Here is a 17,223-nt window from a genome sequence, read left to right on the forward strand (position 1 = left end):
TAGATACCATTAAAATCATGGAGCTATGTAATTAAGTCTCTAATCCAGTCCTCGAATGTGTATGTAGTAGAGAACATCTGTGTGATCTCTAGCAGAACAACATTTTTCTCAAAAAGATTCTCATACCACACTGCTTGAGAGGGCAACAAGCAACATGTCTCTAAAATAGTGCGTAGAACAGCCATAAAGAGATTGTACAACAGCAGCTTGGAGTGAATCAGCTACTTATGTTTTCTCTCTGGTGTAATTCACCTTCCCACTGTGCAGCTGATGATTGCAGACATATTTGAATTGCAACATTTTGTATCGAAGCAACATTGCACTTTCACTCCAGAACAGAATTCCTACCCTGAAAGGTGGAAGAATCTGCAGCTGAAGTTCATTTCTAACTTTAAGTATCATCCCCTGCACCCAGCCCACACAAGCAGAAAATGTTGCAGACTCAAGCCAAGCAAGATGAAATTACAGGGTTGGCCTTGGATCTGTACCAACCCCCTTATGAGAAAAGCGAATTGTGCGTGTTTCAGATGGAGAAGCATAAACTTGTACATCTTGTGACACCTTAAAGACTGCAAACTAAACTTCTATATGCTTGCACACTATTTCCTTACCAAGGCCAGAAACACAGGTGGTGGGGCCAGCTAGCAGAAAGTACTTCTCTGCAGTCACAAGGATCAATGGATGGTGTTTCACTAATCTGAACCTCAAATTACTCAGGATGGTGTTTGGGGTCAAGTGATCACATCAGCAATGATTGATGTGATCAATGAGAACAAAATCATGGTAAAATTATTTCTTGGATTGAGGAAAACCGGCAAATTAAATAGGAAAACCATGAGGCAGTAATCGAAATACTATCAGTGTCGGATCATGAAGTTGCACACATACAGGGTGGAATTTAATGGGGCCCTTGGGAGGAGTTAGGGAGGCAAGTGGTGCTGGAGAATTGGGAGCTTGGAGTACCTGTTAGAGTGCTAGCGTATGTAGCGGTGGGAAGGTGGATGATGACCTTCCTGCCTGGAGGCCAGTTGAGGCCCTTACGTGCCAATTAGGGGCCTATGGTCCCTGCTGCTGACATTTTACCAGTGGCAGAGGGGGGACCCTTTGCCACATGGGGAAGATCACTAAGTAAGGCCTGATGCCCTCCTATACAGTCTCCAGTGTGGGATTTCCTGATCCAGCACCCATTGGCAAAGAGTGGCACCGCCGCCCTCCCCTCCCCCCCACCCCCCCGCAACAAGTCACCCCCACTTGTCCTCACAAACTGCCTCCACCCTGCCTGCCCTCACGGGTGCCTGTAACCCAAACCCCACTTATGTTGGTCTGAGGGTGGTGTCCATGCTTGGCCAGCAGCTCTGGAGGTGGGCTCCCATCCCTTAAAAGGATGAGAGTCCCAACAACAGCCCTTTAGCTGCCTGATTGCCCAGAATCTGCTCAGGGCTCCCCAAAACGGCCAAGATGAGGCCCAGCGCTGTCCCAAAAAGATTCATCCTGCAGTTTCTCAGCTCCAGTTGATCAGTGTTGCTGTGGAAGTTAAAAGGGAGAAAATATTTAAAATTAGTTTAAAAAAAAATTTCTCAAATTGAAAAATGGGCAACAAAACATAATCTACATATCTACAAAGAACAATTTTGCTTTTACTTGTTGATTGCAGTATCTGAGGGACTTACTAGGAAACCGAGACCAGCAGCTGTGTATAGCCAGCTATCCATGATGTATTAAAATACTTGCATTTAGTATGCAATTCCTATGTAATGATTTTCCCATTCTTGTCCATGTTTGAGCCTCACATCTGAATATTAATCCTAACTGTAAAATATTATACACCTGCAAATGGGTATGTTTTTCATTAGTTAGCTTTTATTCCTCCCAATGTTATGTGGTGTGGCGGCAATTCCAAAACCTATTTCCGAGGTTTTTTTTTTACTGTGCTAGATGGCAAGTTGCCTTTCCCAGGTCCACCAATGAACCTGCAGGCAAGATTTTAATTTTTAAGTCCCAGATTTGAACTAATTCTTCCTTCAGTTTAGAACCTCTGCACATCCCACCACAGATATTCCTTGCTGCCGCCATAGTTCCCAGGTCACTGCTGCTTCTCTTGCCCTTGGGCCTTCTCCTTTTACCACTCCAATCCCTTTGAGTCTGCAGCCTGTTTTTTGGCTCCCCTCCTCTATCTAAACTTTCAAGAGGGAAGCAGCACTTTTTTTTAAACCACTATTTTAGGTCTTGTGCCAGCCACCTGCTCTACCAAGCATGCTCTTTGCATCTGGCTCCTAAAGGAACCAACACCCTACTACCACTGTTTCAGGCCCCAGGCATCTGCCTGGCCACCTTCAATTCTTCCTCTCTACCTCACCATGTCCTATTCTGCCAATATCCTAACAAGAACAGGGAAGACAGAGACTTGACAAGATAATATTGAACTGGATTAGGTTGCAATTGGACATCACACTTGAACAGCCTATTGACATGCATTGTCTACTTGGGCAAAGTACGAGAGAGGGTGGTTGGTGCCCATGGAATCATATCCCAGCTGGAGTCATCACCATCAGGAGGTTTAGAGACAAATAGGAAAATTAAAAAATAAGTCCATTGCCAGTTTATCGAAGCTTGTGACCTATTCAGTTGCATATTTGTTTTTAAACAGTTGCAATTAAAACAATTTAAAGATGATTCTGTAAATAAACACACTTAAAAACAATTACCTTAAAAGAGGGCAAATTCAAACAAAAAGGTTTAACTCATGACTTTCTATTTAAGAACAATGTAAATCACAAGTTGCAAACGCAAATACATGGCTAGTGATGGAAATTACATGATTCACTTTACAACAGATAATTCCATCTTCAAGTCACAATTTTGTGTACAGGTTTTACATTTTAAACCAATACTAATAAAATTACTATACAGTGTATTCCATGACATTATGGTGGACATGTTAAAATATTTCTGGTGAAGAATGCAATAAGTATGACATGATACAAAATGAGTAAAAACATTTAACAATTCATACATTAAGCACTCAACTCAAAAGAGGTTTAGTTACCTCTAATACAAGAGCACAATCTTACAGATTTCTAAAACGTTAACATGCCAATCATTTGAATTTACAAAAGCAGAAGGAAAATAAAGCCGAAATGATTTGCTCTACATACAGCATAATTTACATTAAATAAATTAAATTTCCAAATCATTAACTTTTTATAATCGTGTACTGATCCAGCCAGTAACACACAGCTAATGTATTGCGCCCTCTATAATATAATCATGCGCCATGATACAGCTCAGGTTAAAAGCTGGCAACTTTATAGATATATATTACTTAAAAGTTGCTATGCTAAAATTTAAGGCCCTTTTACAGAAATTTTTAAACTGATGACATCATTCAGCCTGAGGGATAAACTTACTGGGAAATCCCCTAATCCAACACGCCAGAGCATTTTTACAATATTCAACACAAAACAGTAATATCAAAGGAGGATAACTGTGATTGCTCACTCCTATTGAGATAGACAACTTGTTAAATACAGAACTAATGCCCACAAAGAAAAACAAAAACTGAAAGCTTGAAATAAAAACTCAATACAGCACAGCAAAACAGGTCCCTGCACCTTAAAGTTTAACCTCTCTTTTTCTGATATGCTGAGCAATCACCTGCATAATTGTAGCTTTTTTTTTTACAAGAATCAATTACACACAATATTTGCAGCTGCCTACAAATTAGAAAATAGAGGTCTGTTATAGAAGCAAGGCTTAAAAGTGCTATGCAATGACATTAAGGAGGTGGTAAGGTAATGACTCAATTTTCTGCAACCAATTTGAGTAGAGACCTGCTCTTTTCTTAACAAAATGTTTTGCAGTTTTCTCAAAAAAATAATTATATAGGCTTGAATTAATAATTTCTCTTAAGATCAATATTTCACATCTCAAAGTCAAAATTGATACACATTTGTAAAATGTAAAAGCACATGCATTTTGCAATGTTGTGTGCGCTTTGTGACGCAGAAATCAGAAATCAATTCCTTTACAGTGTACATAGCATTCTCCTGCATCCGTGTATCCCAGTAGTAATATATCACTAACTTCTTAAACACATTATGCTATAATGTCAGTTTACCTCAAACTTGCAAAGAACTAAGCAGCAGAACCTTAGAACACAATATACAAACAGCTGCTGGCAGCAAAAGCAGAAGCCTGAGCGTAGATCAGGCTTCCAGCTTTTGCCCTTCTCAGCTGGGGTACCTAGAGGGAACAGCAAAAAGAAAACAAAACTCAAGATAACATCAATTTTTAAACCTCAAAAATGCCAGCTTGAAAGATAACATTTTACATAACAAGGACAGAAATGTTCAGCATACTTTATAAACAGTTGAAAGTAATTATAAGGCTGTAAGTAACCAAAGGCTTCAACAGCATGTACCCTACTGCTGATCTGTGAGGTGGCAGACAAACTAATTGCAAGTGCTGGAAAATGTTGCTCAAAAGGGTGCAAAGAATGCTCAGGGGGATTTGACCAAGTTCCCTTCTCTAGATAAAATTAGCCTTTATTTAGAGACTGTCCCTCACTTCCAAACACCTTTTTTCCTAACAGAACCTAGATAGGGGTAAAAAATCACAGACGTTAACCTAGATCTTAACTCTGCATAATATTATGCTACAAACCAACAGCCACACTAAGAAACACTAATGCATTACAAAGTAGGACCAGCACTTAGATTTTTAAATAATTGTTTTGACAAATAATCTAAAATGAATAAAAATGAAACTTAATTGAACCAAACAAACTCAATAACAAGGAGGAACAATCGGTGAAATTGTCTCACTGCCTGATAAAGTCATCTTGCTCACTAAGACACCTTCAGTTAACAGTAAATCATTGATTTGCAGTGAATTACCCTCAGATATGTGATACTCAAAAATAGCACTGATAATATATACATTTGAATATTAAATCAAAAATAGAAAGTTTTACCCTTACAGTAACAATCTGCTCAAAAACATTCATTTGTGTGCTTACACTTTTTTTTAGACTGAGCCGCAAAGATAAAGAGTTGGAACAAGATAAAAAGGTTGACGGCGATAAAACCAGACTAATTTTTAAACACCCCAGTATCACTGCCAAATTTGAGGTCTGTTGTAAGTTATCAATGAAAAACAAAGACCTGTGGCAGCAAAGGAACCTGAACACAATTGTAATGGTTTTGAAAGAAAAACTATGTAGAATATGACATGCCATGATTTTTAAAAGAAATGATGGCAAAACTGACAAGTAAAAACTATTAGAAAATCAATGTAAAAATTGTCTGTTCACATTTAAATGATGAATTATTCCATGACCTATTATAAATTCAAATTATGTGCAGATTGCCCTAAAAGGTAAATTATACAAAAGCCATTTTTCTCAAGAAGTGATTGGCAAGCTTGCTGTCCTCCCACAATCTGCAAACAGTATTAGTGGAGTTGCATATTTATCCTTCTTTGTCTTGTCAAGCTATGATTTGTTTTGTTGAGGTCTGAAACTCCAGCTCTGAAGTTCCTGTGTTGTGGCCTACTGACAGTTGTATTCCACAGCAGTTGCTGCATTGCAGCAGGAACAGTAAGACAATCAACTGTTCAATGTGGTCCTTCTGAACGCTGTCTTACACAATGACGTCAATTCTATTTTTGCAGATATAGATGTTATTTTAAGAAAATAACAGCCAGTGCTTTGCTTTCTCAATGCCCTGTTGGAACTGAGCATAGTAAAAGTTCATTTGTGTTGTGAAGTCTCTGCATACACTGGACTCCAGATCACCAAATGCGCAATAAAGTGCTGTCCCTCCGACACTCAAAAGTACTGTGACAATGCACAGCAGGACTAAGAGGAGGCAGGAGTTTCCATTTACTTCATCTAAGGGAAAATAATAAAAATCGAGTCAGTGTAATGAAATGTGACAACAATGAAGTAAGATGTATTAACAAAGCCAGTCCTACTAACTCACTTGATATAAAAAAGACAAGACAAATTGAATTTGCATATGTTTCTAATTGACCTATTGCTCATACTGTCTATAGATTTGGTATTTCAAACCATCAGCTAATATTATTTCAGTGTCATTCATAACAGTTTATTTTTGAGGAAAAGATCCATTCACCTTCCAAAGTTGTGTAAAACCACAACAAACAAGGCAGCTGAGTGACCAGCTCCCAGGCCTGCACAGGAACACATGAAACAGGAGGAGGAAGAAATGCAGCCCCTCAAACCTGTTTCACTATTCATTAAGATCATGGCTTGGTATTCTACCTCAATTCCACTTTCCTGCCCTACTCCCATATCCCACAAATGAGTTTCCTTCAATTTCCTTTGCTGTTTGATGGACCTGACTTCTACTCTGTATGAGGAATATTTACTGAACCAAGCACAGAGTAAAACTAGAAACAGTGCTAAATGTAGAGTACAACAATTTTGATCTTTTCATGATGCATCTCTACCAAGGAATTGAACCTTGGTCCATGTGATACAGTGCATCAGTTAAGTATCCTAACAAAATAACTCAACTGAAAATGTTATATTCATATTATGTTGAAGGATGGAACAAAGACATTTGATTCAACCTATTTCAGGTTGATCTCAGATTCCTACACCATATGAAAAATTTGGGAAAACCTATGTCACAACTGTCATATTTTCTCTATTATAAAGTTTCCAGCTGCACAACTGGAGCTACTTATGTTCACTGTGTATACATTAAGAATTTAGTACTAAATTTTGCCCAATTATCTTCCTGCAAAGCAACAGGGTATTTTAATGTTAAAGGCAGTATTGAAATGCAAGTGCTTGTTGGTTGCGAGCTGAGAGGGAAGGGTGTCAAATTTGCATATGAGATCAAATTTCTTTAGAAGACCAGTGGGATATTGATAAGATGATGAAATAGAGTAAAAGTGGCAGATGGAATTGTGAAAAAATTGCAGCATTAATGCTATGGAAGAACAAAGGGACTTGTGGTTACAGGTTCACAGCTTATTATGGGCAGCAACTTTAAGGCTTTAGAAGAAAAACTTTAGGAATTCTAGGAATTACCAGAAGAGATAAAAAGATATAAAAACCAAGAAGTAATGACCAGCCATAATATGAATAAAAAATGGGAATAGAGGTTTGAAGAGAGGGTTCACCAGGATTACCTGTTATGAGGAAAGATAGACTCGAAAATTACTTACATTAGATTAAGGAGCAGCACGTGTTTAAAATTATGTACAAGTGGGACGGACAAGAAACACAATCAGTAGTTGAGGATGTAAAATGAAGTGGGTGGGATGAGCCATAGATACAAACTTTGAAAGCAAGAAACTAAACTTTCAAAGGGTAAGAAAACTTCTATGTATAGGGAGTAGTGAGGCTGTGGAATTCACTCCCAGAGTTGGTCAATTAACAGAAATTACATCACCATTCAAGATTTGATCGCTAGGTGGTTAAAAGAAAAGGAAGAAGGGGATATGGAACAGGGTGAGCAAATGTAATTACAACTATGGAGGCTAAACAAACCAAATGGCCGGTTTCTGTGTTGTAACTGCATATCAAATCCCTAGTCTGTTAAATTTAGTTCCAAAAATATACTGGATGACCAATGAAACAACAAGGCTTTCTCAGTTATGATCAGATCAACAAGGTCCGTTTGTAACTATTCTGTTTCTAGCAAGCAAATATGTTTATAACCACAGCACACCTCCTTACACCAATGGCCCTAAAATGCACAAGCTGGCAGGACAGACAATACCTGTTACCTGTTATATTATTATCTAATTGGGTGTTACATTACTACTACTTTCAAGACGACCAGATGACTTATGAAAGCAACTGCCAAGCAGAGTGCAAAGATGGACAACAATTACTTATCAGTTAATTTGTGCATTGTTTCTGAAGGATGCTTGATTTTAATAACAAAAGTACAAGAAATTCCTAAAAGAATAGATGGATAAGTGGCAAACATTTTCTGGTAACATGGGAAGGGGGCAGGAAGAGGACAGGTACATTTACATATTGGAAAAATACAGGCTTACCAATTAACCTATATTTTTTTGCAGTCTGGTTCTAGGTACTTCATTATTGCACTGATCAAAATAGTACTTTAAATTCTGCTATTCTGCAATGCACGCAGTTTTTGACCTTTATTTAGTTTTTATATCAATCCTGTAATCATTAAAGTCCTGTAGCAATTAACACAATTAATTCATTTTATTTAGAGTTTGAGGTCTTACAACCCAGTCTTTTAATGTTTACATCAAAAATGTGTACAGGAAGCACCCAGGAATGCTAAGTCACCATCTTACCCTGCTCCAGTGTGTCTTGGGGTTCCTGAAATCTTACTCTCCTCTTTGACTGCTTCTGTTGCACCCGTGAGACGACTTTGTTTGGACTTCCTTTTTTCAGAATGGATACAAGACCCTCTATTTGGGTGTTCTGTATGAAAAGGAGCAGAATAATTTACATAATAAGATATTTGTCTATATATCCCAGAGCAATCTCTATTCTAGAATAAACGATGTGCACTCCAAACCAATGGTCCTCACTTTGTCACTGCATAAAGTTGAAAATAATTGTTAATATGTTTGGCAACCACGGTATCAGATTTTAGTCCCTTAATCTATTTTCTATGACATTAGTGTAGTACTGAGGGAGTATGGCACTATTGGAGATGTCATCATCCAGATCAGACGTCAAACCGCCAGTCCTGTCCATCTGCTCAAATGGGCGCAAAATATGGCATTGCATTGAAGATTAGGGACATTCTCCAGGTGTCCTGGCTAAGTTATCTTTTAAGCATCATATAGAGATGATTTGTCGTTCACTTTATTGCTGCTAATGGGACATTGATTTGCATAAACTGGTTACTCAGTGGCTCAAGTACAGCAACCACACTTCAAAAGTAATTTGTTATGAAGTACTTTGGGATATAAAAGGTAGTGGATAAATGAAGACTTCTGTTATCCTTCAAGACCCATGCAGAGTTTGGCAACATGACCAAAGTGGAAAATTTACAAATGTAATAATGGAAGTCAGTTAATTTTATACCAAATATTAAGAATTAAGATAGTAGCTTTTAATCCCGTTGTACAAAGGCACTAGGAGGAACCCATTTATTAACGTAAATGCTATTGGAACACAAGGTGTTTTATAATGTCTTGATTACCTGAGCCAGGTGTAAATTGGCATTGGGGAAATAAGATTAGAGACACAAATGCGTGACTCAAAGACTGATGTGAAGAGAAGTGGGTTCTAGTTCATGGGGCACAGGCACCACAGTACTGGGGAAAGTGGTGGCTGTACCGTTGGACAGTTTACACTTGAAGCATACTGGGACCAGTGTTCTACTGAGCTGCATAACTTGAAAAGTGTTTTCAACTAAATAGAGGGGGCAAGGGATCAAATTTGGGAAGATGTGGTAAATCAAGAGTAGAGACAAGGCAGGAGAGAAAGGTATTAATATAGGAAATGATAAACAGACTGTGACAGGAAGGGACAGAGTATAAATTTGAAAATATATCAGCAGATAAGGCTAGAGGTTACAAAAATAATAAAAAGGACAAAACTTAAAGCTCTGTATCGGAATGCACGTAGCATTTGAAACAAAACGGATGAACTGATAGCACAGAGATAAATAAGCACGATCTGATAGCCATTAGAGAGACATGAAAGTAGGATGACAGATTGGGACCTGAACATTGAAGGGTACATGACATTTAGGAAGGACAGGAAGCTAGGAAAAGGTGAACGGGTGACTTTGTTAATTAAAGATGATAATAGCTCAATAGAGAGGGATGACCTAAGTTCAGAAAGCCAGGATATAGAGGTAGTTTGGGTAGAGATGAGAAATGATAAAGGCAAGAAGTCACTTGTGAGAGTGGTGTTCCTGCACCCTAACAGTAACCACATGGTAGGACTGGGTATAAAAGAAGAAATAACGGGAACTCATCAGAAAGGTACATCAAATAACATGGGGATTTTAATCTACATATTGACTGGAAAAATCAGATTGGCAAAGGTAGCTTAGATGAGGAATTCATTGAATATTCTCGAGATAGTTTCTTAGAACAGCACGTTCTGGAGCCAACCAGGGAGCAGGCTATACTAGACCTGGAATTTTGCAATGAGATAGGAATAATTAATGACGTCATAGTGAAGGCACCTTTGAGTGACAGTGATCATAATAGGATTGAGTTTTACATCGTTTGAGGAAAAGAGGAAATCCAAGACTAGTATGTTAAACTTAAATAAAGGCAATTATGAGGGCATGAAAGCAGAGCTAGCTAAAGTGGACTGGCAAAATAGGTTAAGCAATAGGTCAATAGAGATGCAGTGGCAGGCATTTCAGGAGATATTCCAGAATATGTAGAATAGATATATTCCAACAAGAAAGAAAAATTCCAATGAAAGGACCCACCATTTGTGGTTAACTAAAAAAAAATAGTATCAAACTTAAAAGAAAAAGCAAATAATTGCACAAAGATGGGTGGCAGAAGATTGGACAGAATATTTTAAAAAAGCAAAGTATTACCAAAAATTAAGGAAAGAAAAGTTAAGAGTACGAGAGAGCTAGCTAGAAATATAAAGTCAGATCATAAGAGTTTCTATAGAGTTAACAAAGTGAGCATTGGTCCTATAGAAAGTGAGTCTGGGAATTAATAATGGAAAATAAGGAGATGGCAGATGAATTGAACAGGTATTTTGCATCCGTCTTCACTATGGAGGATACAAGTAACATCCCAGAAATAGCTGTAAATCAGGAAAGGAGGGAGGATCTCAAGAAAATTACAATCACCAGGGAAATAGTACTTAGCAAATTGTTGGAACTGCAGGCTGACAAGTGCCAGGGTCCTGATGGACTTCATTCTAGAGTCTTAAAAGAAGTGGCTAGTGAGATAGTTTTAGTTTTCCAAAATTCATTAGATTTGGGGAAGGTTCCATTAGATTGGAAAATAGGAAACATAACTCCTTTATTTAAAAAGGGGGCTGGAAACTAGAGGCCAGTTAGCTTAACACCTGTCATAGGGAAAATGTTAGAAGCTATCAATAAAGATTTAACAGCAGGGCACTTAGATAAATTCAAGGTAATCAGGCAGAGTCATGGCTTTGTGAAATGGAAATCATGTTTAACCAATTTTTGGAGTTCTTTGACAAAGTAACATGTGCTGTGGATAAAGGGGAGCTGGTAAATTTCCAGAAAGCATTTGATAAGGTGCAACATCAAGGGTTATTGCTGAAAATAAAAGCTCATGGTATAGGAGGTAACATATTGGCATGGAGAGAAGATTGTCTAGCTAACAGGAAACAGAATAGGCATAAATGGGTCATTATCTGGTTGGCAAGATGTAACGAGTAGTGTGCCACAGGGATCAGTGCTGGGGCCGCAAATTTTTACCATTTATATAAATGATGTAGATGAAAGGACTGAAGGTATGGTTGCTAAATTTGCTGATGAAACAAAGATAGGTAGGAAAATAAGTTGTGAAGAGGACACAAAGAGTCTACAAGGGGATATAGATAGGTTAGGTGAGTGGGCAAAGGATCTGGAAAATGGAGTATAATGTGGGAAAATGTGAAATTGTCAATTTTGGCAGAACGAACAAAAAAGCACATTATCTCAATAGCAGAATTGTTACAGCACAGGAGGCCAGTCAGCCCATCGTGTCTGCACTGGTTCTCCAAATGAGCATTGACCCAGTGCCATTCTCCTTCCTTTTCTTCTTAACCCTACACATTATTTCTATTTAAATAATCAGCTAAAGGCCCCCTGAATGCCTCGATTAAACCTGCCTCCACTACACTTCCAGGTAGTGCATTCTAGACTTGAACCACTCACTGAGAGATAAAGTTTTTTCTCACTGCATTTGCTTCTTTTGCAGATCACTTCAAATCTGTGCCCTCTCGTTCTCGATCCTTTTACAAGTGGGAACAGCTTCTCCCTATCTACTCTGCCCTGCCCCCTCATGATTTTGAGCAGCTCTATCAAATCTCCTCTTCAAGGAGAACAGCCCCAATTTCTCCAACCCATTTTCATATCTGAAGTTTTCATCCCTGGAACCATTTTTATAAACCTCTTCTGCACTCTCTCCAATGCGTCCACAGGGTGCCCAGAACTGTGCACAATGCTGCAACTGAGGTCTAACTAGTTCCTATACAAATTCAGCTCTTGTACTCTTTGCCCCTATTAATAAAGCCCAGGATACTGCATGCTTTATTAACTGCTCTGCACCTGTCCTGCCACTTTTAATGACTTATGCACATGTATACCCAGGTCCCTCAGCTCCTGCACACCCTTCATAGTTGTACCCTTTATTTTATATTAGCTCTCCATGTTCTTCCTACCAAAATAAATCACCTCACATTTCTTTGCACTGAACTTCATCTGTCACTTATCTGCCCATTCCACCAACTTGCCTATATCCTTTTGAAGTTCTACGCTATCCTCCTCACAGTTTACAATGCTTCCAAGTTTTTTTTAATCATCCGCAAACTTTGAAATTATCCCCTGCACACCAAGATCTAGATCATTAATATATACGAGGAAAAGCAAGGTTCCCAATACCGACCCCTGGGGAACTCCACTACAAATCTTCCTCCAGCCCGAAAAATATCCATTAACCATTACTCACTGTTTCATTTTACTCAGCCAATTTCATATCAAAGTTGCTACTGCCCCTTTTATTCCATGAATAAATGGTGCGAGATTGCAGAGCACTAAGCTGCAGAGAGATCTGGGTGTTCTAGTGCATGAATCAGTTAGTATGCAGGTACAGCAAGTAATTAGGAAAGCTAATAGAATGTTATTGTTTATTGCGAGGGGAATTGAATACAAAAGTAGGGAGGTTATGCTTCAGTTAATCAAGGCACTGGTTTCCGAAGAATACTGTGTACAGTACTGGTTTCCTTATTTAAGGAAGGATATGAAGGCATTGGAAGCATTCAGAGAAGGTTTACCCGACTAACACCTGGAATGCGTGGGTTGTCTTACGAGGAAAGGTTGGACACGTTAGGCTTGTATCCAGTGGAGTTTAGAAGTGTAAGAGGCAACTTGATTAAAACGTATAAGATCCACAGGGGTCTCGACAGGGTGGATGTGAAAAGGATATTTCCTCTTGTGGAAAGAACTAGGGGTCACTGTTTAAAAACAAGGGGTCACCCATTTAAGACAGAGCTCTGGAGAAATGTTTTCTCAGAGGGTTGAGTGTCTTTGGAACTTTCTTCCTCAAAAGTCAGTGGAAGCAGGGTCTTTGAATATCTTTTAAGGCAGAGGTAAATAGATTCTTGATAAGCAAGGGGGTAAAAGGTAATCGGGGTAGGCAGGAGTGTGGAGTTGAGGTTAAAACCAGATCAGCCATGATAATATTGAATAGTGGAGCATGCTCAAGGGGCTGAGACCCCTATTCCTGCTCCTAATTCATATGTTTGTATTAGCCTGCCACTTACAGGAAACCCAGCTATCCCAATTGTTTCATTGGATACAGGTTGTCACAGATAGAGTTGAAGTGGATTTGCTGTATATTTATAGAATATTTCTTACTGTGGAAACCATCAAACTATCATTATAGCCCTTTTGTTATTGGTATATCTACCTGGGGAAAATCACATTACCAGCATGGGAATATTGAACTGCACAGTGCTCTAACAACCAACACCATGTTCCACTTGGCTGCACAATCAACACTGGTGTGCAATGATACAGCAAGTGACTTTTGAAAAATAAACTCGTCTTGGTGTACAATAAAATCAACAGATTTCTTTTTTACTTTTATTACACAGAATGAAATATATATATTTTGTGTCAACACTGTATGGCTTAACCTTGTACTTTCAGGAAAATGTGTGTTCAATGCATCAGTTTATATAATTAAGTGAACAAGGGAACCACGCACTTTTAGATATTCAGAGTAATTCAATGGCATTCCTCAGGTTTGGACAAATTAGTCAGAGTGACAGAGAGGGGTGTCTGCATTTCTGGTCATTGTTCCATATAAAGAGTGAGGATCCATTACATTGGTGCAGTGCTGATGGAACAGAATTTGCCCACTCAGGTGGCCATAAAAGATTCCATGACACTATTTCAAGGTGTTCTGCCCAGACTTGCTCCGCGGATGGCCGGACTGTCTTATGAACAGAAATTGGGCAAACTGGGCTGTATTCTCTACAGGTTCAAAGATGAGAGGTGATCTCATTGAGACCTACAAAATACTTAAAGGAATAGACAAGTTAAATGCAGGTAAGATGTTTCCCTTGGCTGAGGAGTCTAGAACCAGGAGACACAATTTCAAAATAAGGGGGAAGCCACTTAGGACCATGATGAGGAGAAGTTTCTTCACTCAGAGGGTTGTGAATCTTTGGAATTCTCTACTCCAGAGGGCTCTGGAAGCTGTCATCGAGTGTGTTTAAGGTAGAGATTGATAGATTTCTGATTAACAATAATGTAAAGGGTTATGGGGATAGTGTAGGTAAAAGGCATTGAAGTGTTCGATCAGCCATGATTGTATTGAATGGCAGAGCAGGTTCAATGGGCTGAATGGCTTTCACCTGTTCCTATGTTCCTCATTACCTGGCCAATATTTTTTCCTCAACTGACATCACTAAAACAGATTACCTGGTCATTATCTCATTGTTGTTTGTGGATGACTGGAAGAGTTTCACTAAAATAAGCACCCTACAGTGAATCAGCAGTTGTCAAGTTTTATAACGTTGCTTTGGTAAAAGTAATGTGTCTCCCTCATACCTGGTAGGGATGGAGAATGGCAAGATGCCAGGGAGCTGAAGAACATCTGAACAAAGATGTAACATCATTGAGTTCACTGACCAGTATTTCTTCAGCAACCTAAACTCAGTGCTAAATATTAACTTTTGAGTCGGCTGTTGGTTGATAACACAAGTTAAAATGTACAAAACAAAAGTACATGTAGTTGCATTAGTTTATTATCACTTGCATTGTTCAGCACATTATTTCACAGGTCAGATAGCAGCCATGCTTCAATGATGCAGAAAAAGGCTTTAAATGCAGTTTAATCTTTTGCTTCATTTTTAATGTCCAACCAATTCTACAGTAAAACAAAAACACCACCGTCAACACAAACTCAACTAGCCAAAAGGATAGTAATAACAAGTCTAAATTTAGTTTGGTTTACAAGAAATGTCTGAGCAGTTTAGAATTGGCTTGACTGCAACATTTCCACCAGTAAATTACAAGTTGGCAAAGGTTCTAGTTATTGTGAAGGTAGTTCTGACGACTTTTCCATTTTGCAATTTGGCTTATTACTGACATGCATCCTGTTTATATATATTTCTTCCAAAGAATACTACATTTGGTACAGTTTTATTTTATTGTTTAAACATGTAAGGACTGAAATATAATGTTCATAAAATCCAGAGTGCAACTGGTTTAAATGAAAATATAGGTTAGGGCTAATGTTCAAGTTATATATCTTCTGATGTATGTTTTCAATATTTTAATCTTGCTACATTTTAAAGGAACTACTTTTTATGATGGACCATCAGATAGGACAACAGCATTTACTGCAATTTTCAAGGTCCTTTCTTTTGCAAATCAGTAGCGGTCCAATACTTCCGACATCCGAGAAAATAAAAATAAACCAATACGTTCATTATATCTGAGATCAGACTCCATCTCCCCACTTACTCAATGCTAAAAGCAGGTGATGCAACTCACGTAAACTTATGACACTCGTACTGATCTTCGAACATGCCCCATAATGCTAGTAAAGGGAAAAGAGGAGTGTGGTATTTGGTGATAGGGTGATCCCCATTTCAAAGATTTTCCCTTTGAAAACACTTTTATATTAACACTGAAGGTGCCAGAGTGCATACTAGCTAGCTCCATATTATTGTTTTTTGCATTCTGGATCTTCCAAACTGCTGGTTTTACATTTTGTAGAATGTGAATCTCCACTCAGATGCATTTACAAATATTTTGCCACTTGGTGAACACGTGCCTTCTTGGGATCAATGTGAATTAGTCACTTTCTCCCCTATGTTTTTCAAAGTACTTCTTTTGCCCCCATCATAGATTTATTTCACATAACATCTGTTCATTTTATAATCTGTTCCATCACCTCATCCCAACTATCCCATCTTCTCTGGACAATCCTCATTGTGCCTCAGTTCCGCTGGTGTCAGCAGCCTCCTGGTATTTTTCCCCAAGAAACCATTGATCTGCTCACCATCATGGGTAGGTTAATGGTCCATGCAATGCACCACAGCTAAATCCAATTCTGTCCTAGTCTGATGTCCACTTAAAGACTTTCCAGCAGAATAACAAGGAAGACCAGGAACACTTTTTTTTAAAAAAAGCCCTACCTACACAAACACTGAAGCCAATTAATGCAGCTTTCAAAAGATTGTGACCCAAAGGTAGGACATACTTAAAATCCTCAGAATTTAATGATGGTGACAGAGTCCCATAAATATGCTAGTGCCTCGTCAAGCATATCACACCTACCCTTTTATCAATGTTATTAACTGGTAAGGTGGTACCAATGGTAAAGTTGGTACATACAAGAGACTTAAATGAAATAGAGAGATTAAAAACTTCAGTCCAATTTTGGTACTTGGTGTCAGCTCATGCAAATAATAGTGTAGGCTCATTGTGACATTACTCTCCACACTCTTACAATCTGGTGAATAGGTTTGGTGTAGGCCAAGGCTGTTGTGCTGCTGCCAGTTCAATTCTTGATAGGAGGTGGTGTCCACCTGGCACTTCATTGCATAGTAAACCATCATTAAAGCACTTAACATAAGACTTATTTAAAATTTTTCAAAAGTTAACATTTTCTATTTTTACCAATAAAGGTCTCTTCTGTGTTTCTACTTCATTGACCAGTGATTTCTAAACTTCCTTTTGAAATACCATTAAATGTTTTTCCTGTATTCCCAAAGGGATCAGTCTTTTGAGTACTCTGTACAGTTTTGGTTGTCGTACCTTAGGAAGGATATACTTACCTTAGAGATGGTACAGCAAAGGTTCACAACTATGGTTCCTGGGATAAGAAGGTTATCCTATGAGGAGGGATTGAGGCATTTACAAGAACACAAACATAAGATTCTGATGGGGCTTTATAGAATAGATACTGACACGCTGCTCCCCTGCCAAGTAAGCCTAGAATTAGGGGGCATAGACTCACGATAAGGGGACAGCCATTTCAGATAGATGTGAGGAGAAATTTCTTCACTTAGGTTTGAGAATCTTT

General features: G+C 38.5%; 1 protein-coding gene across 3 annotated transcripts in view; it reads right to left on the reverse strand.

The window, feature by feature from the left end:
• Window positions 1–2,735: 2,735 nt before the first annotated feature.
• The window catches only part of cnsta (consortin, connexin sorting protein a), a 62,151-nt gene continuing 47,663 nt past the window's right edge, over window positions 2,736–17,223 (reverse strand). For all 3 annotated transcript variants that reach the window (XM_041175663.1, XM_041175673.1, XM_041175658.1), the window contains 2 exons: window positions 8,308–8,437; window positions 2,736–5,890 (listed from right to left, as the gene is read on the reverse strand). In XM_041175663.1, coding sequence (XP_041031597.1) covers window positions 5,685–5,890; window positions 8,308–8,437 — 336 coding nt within the window. In that variant the 3' untranslated portion in view covers window positions 2,736–5,684. The remainder of the gene's footprint in view (window positions 5,891–8,307; window positions 8,438–17,223) is intronic.

This window comes from Carcharodon carcharias, chromosome 2, assembly GCF_017639515.1.
Source record: "Carcharodon carcharias isolate sCarCar2 chromosome 2, sCarCar2.pri, whole genome shotgun sequence".
NCBI classification, from domain to species: Eukaryota; Metazoa; Chordata; class Chondrichthyes; order Lamniformes; family Lamnidae; genus Carcharodon; species Carcharodon carcharias.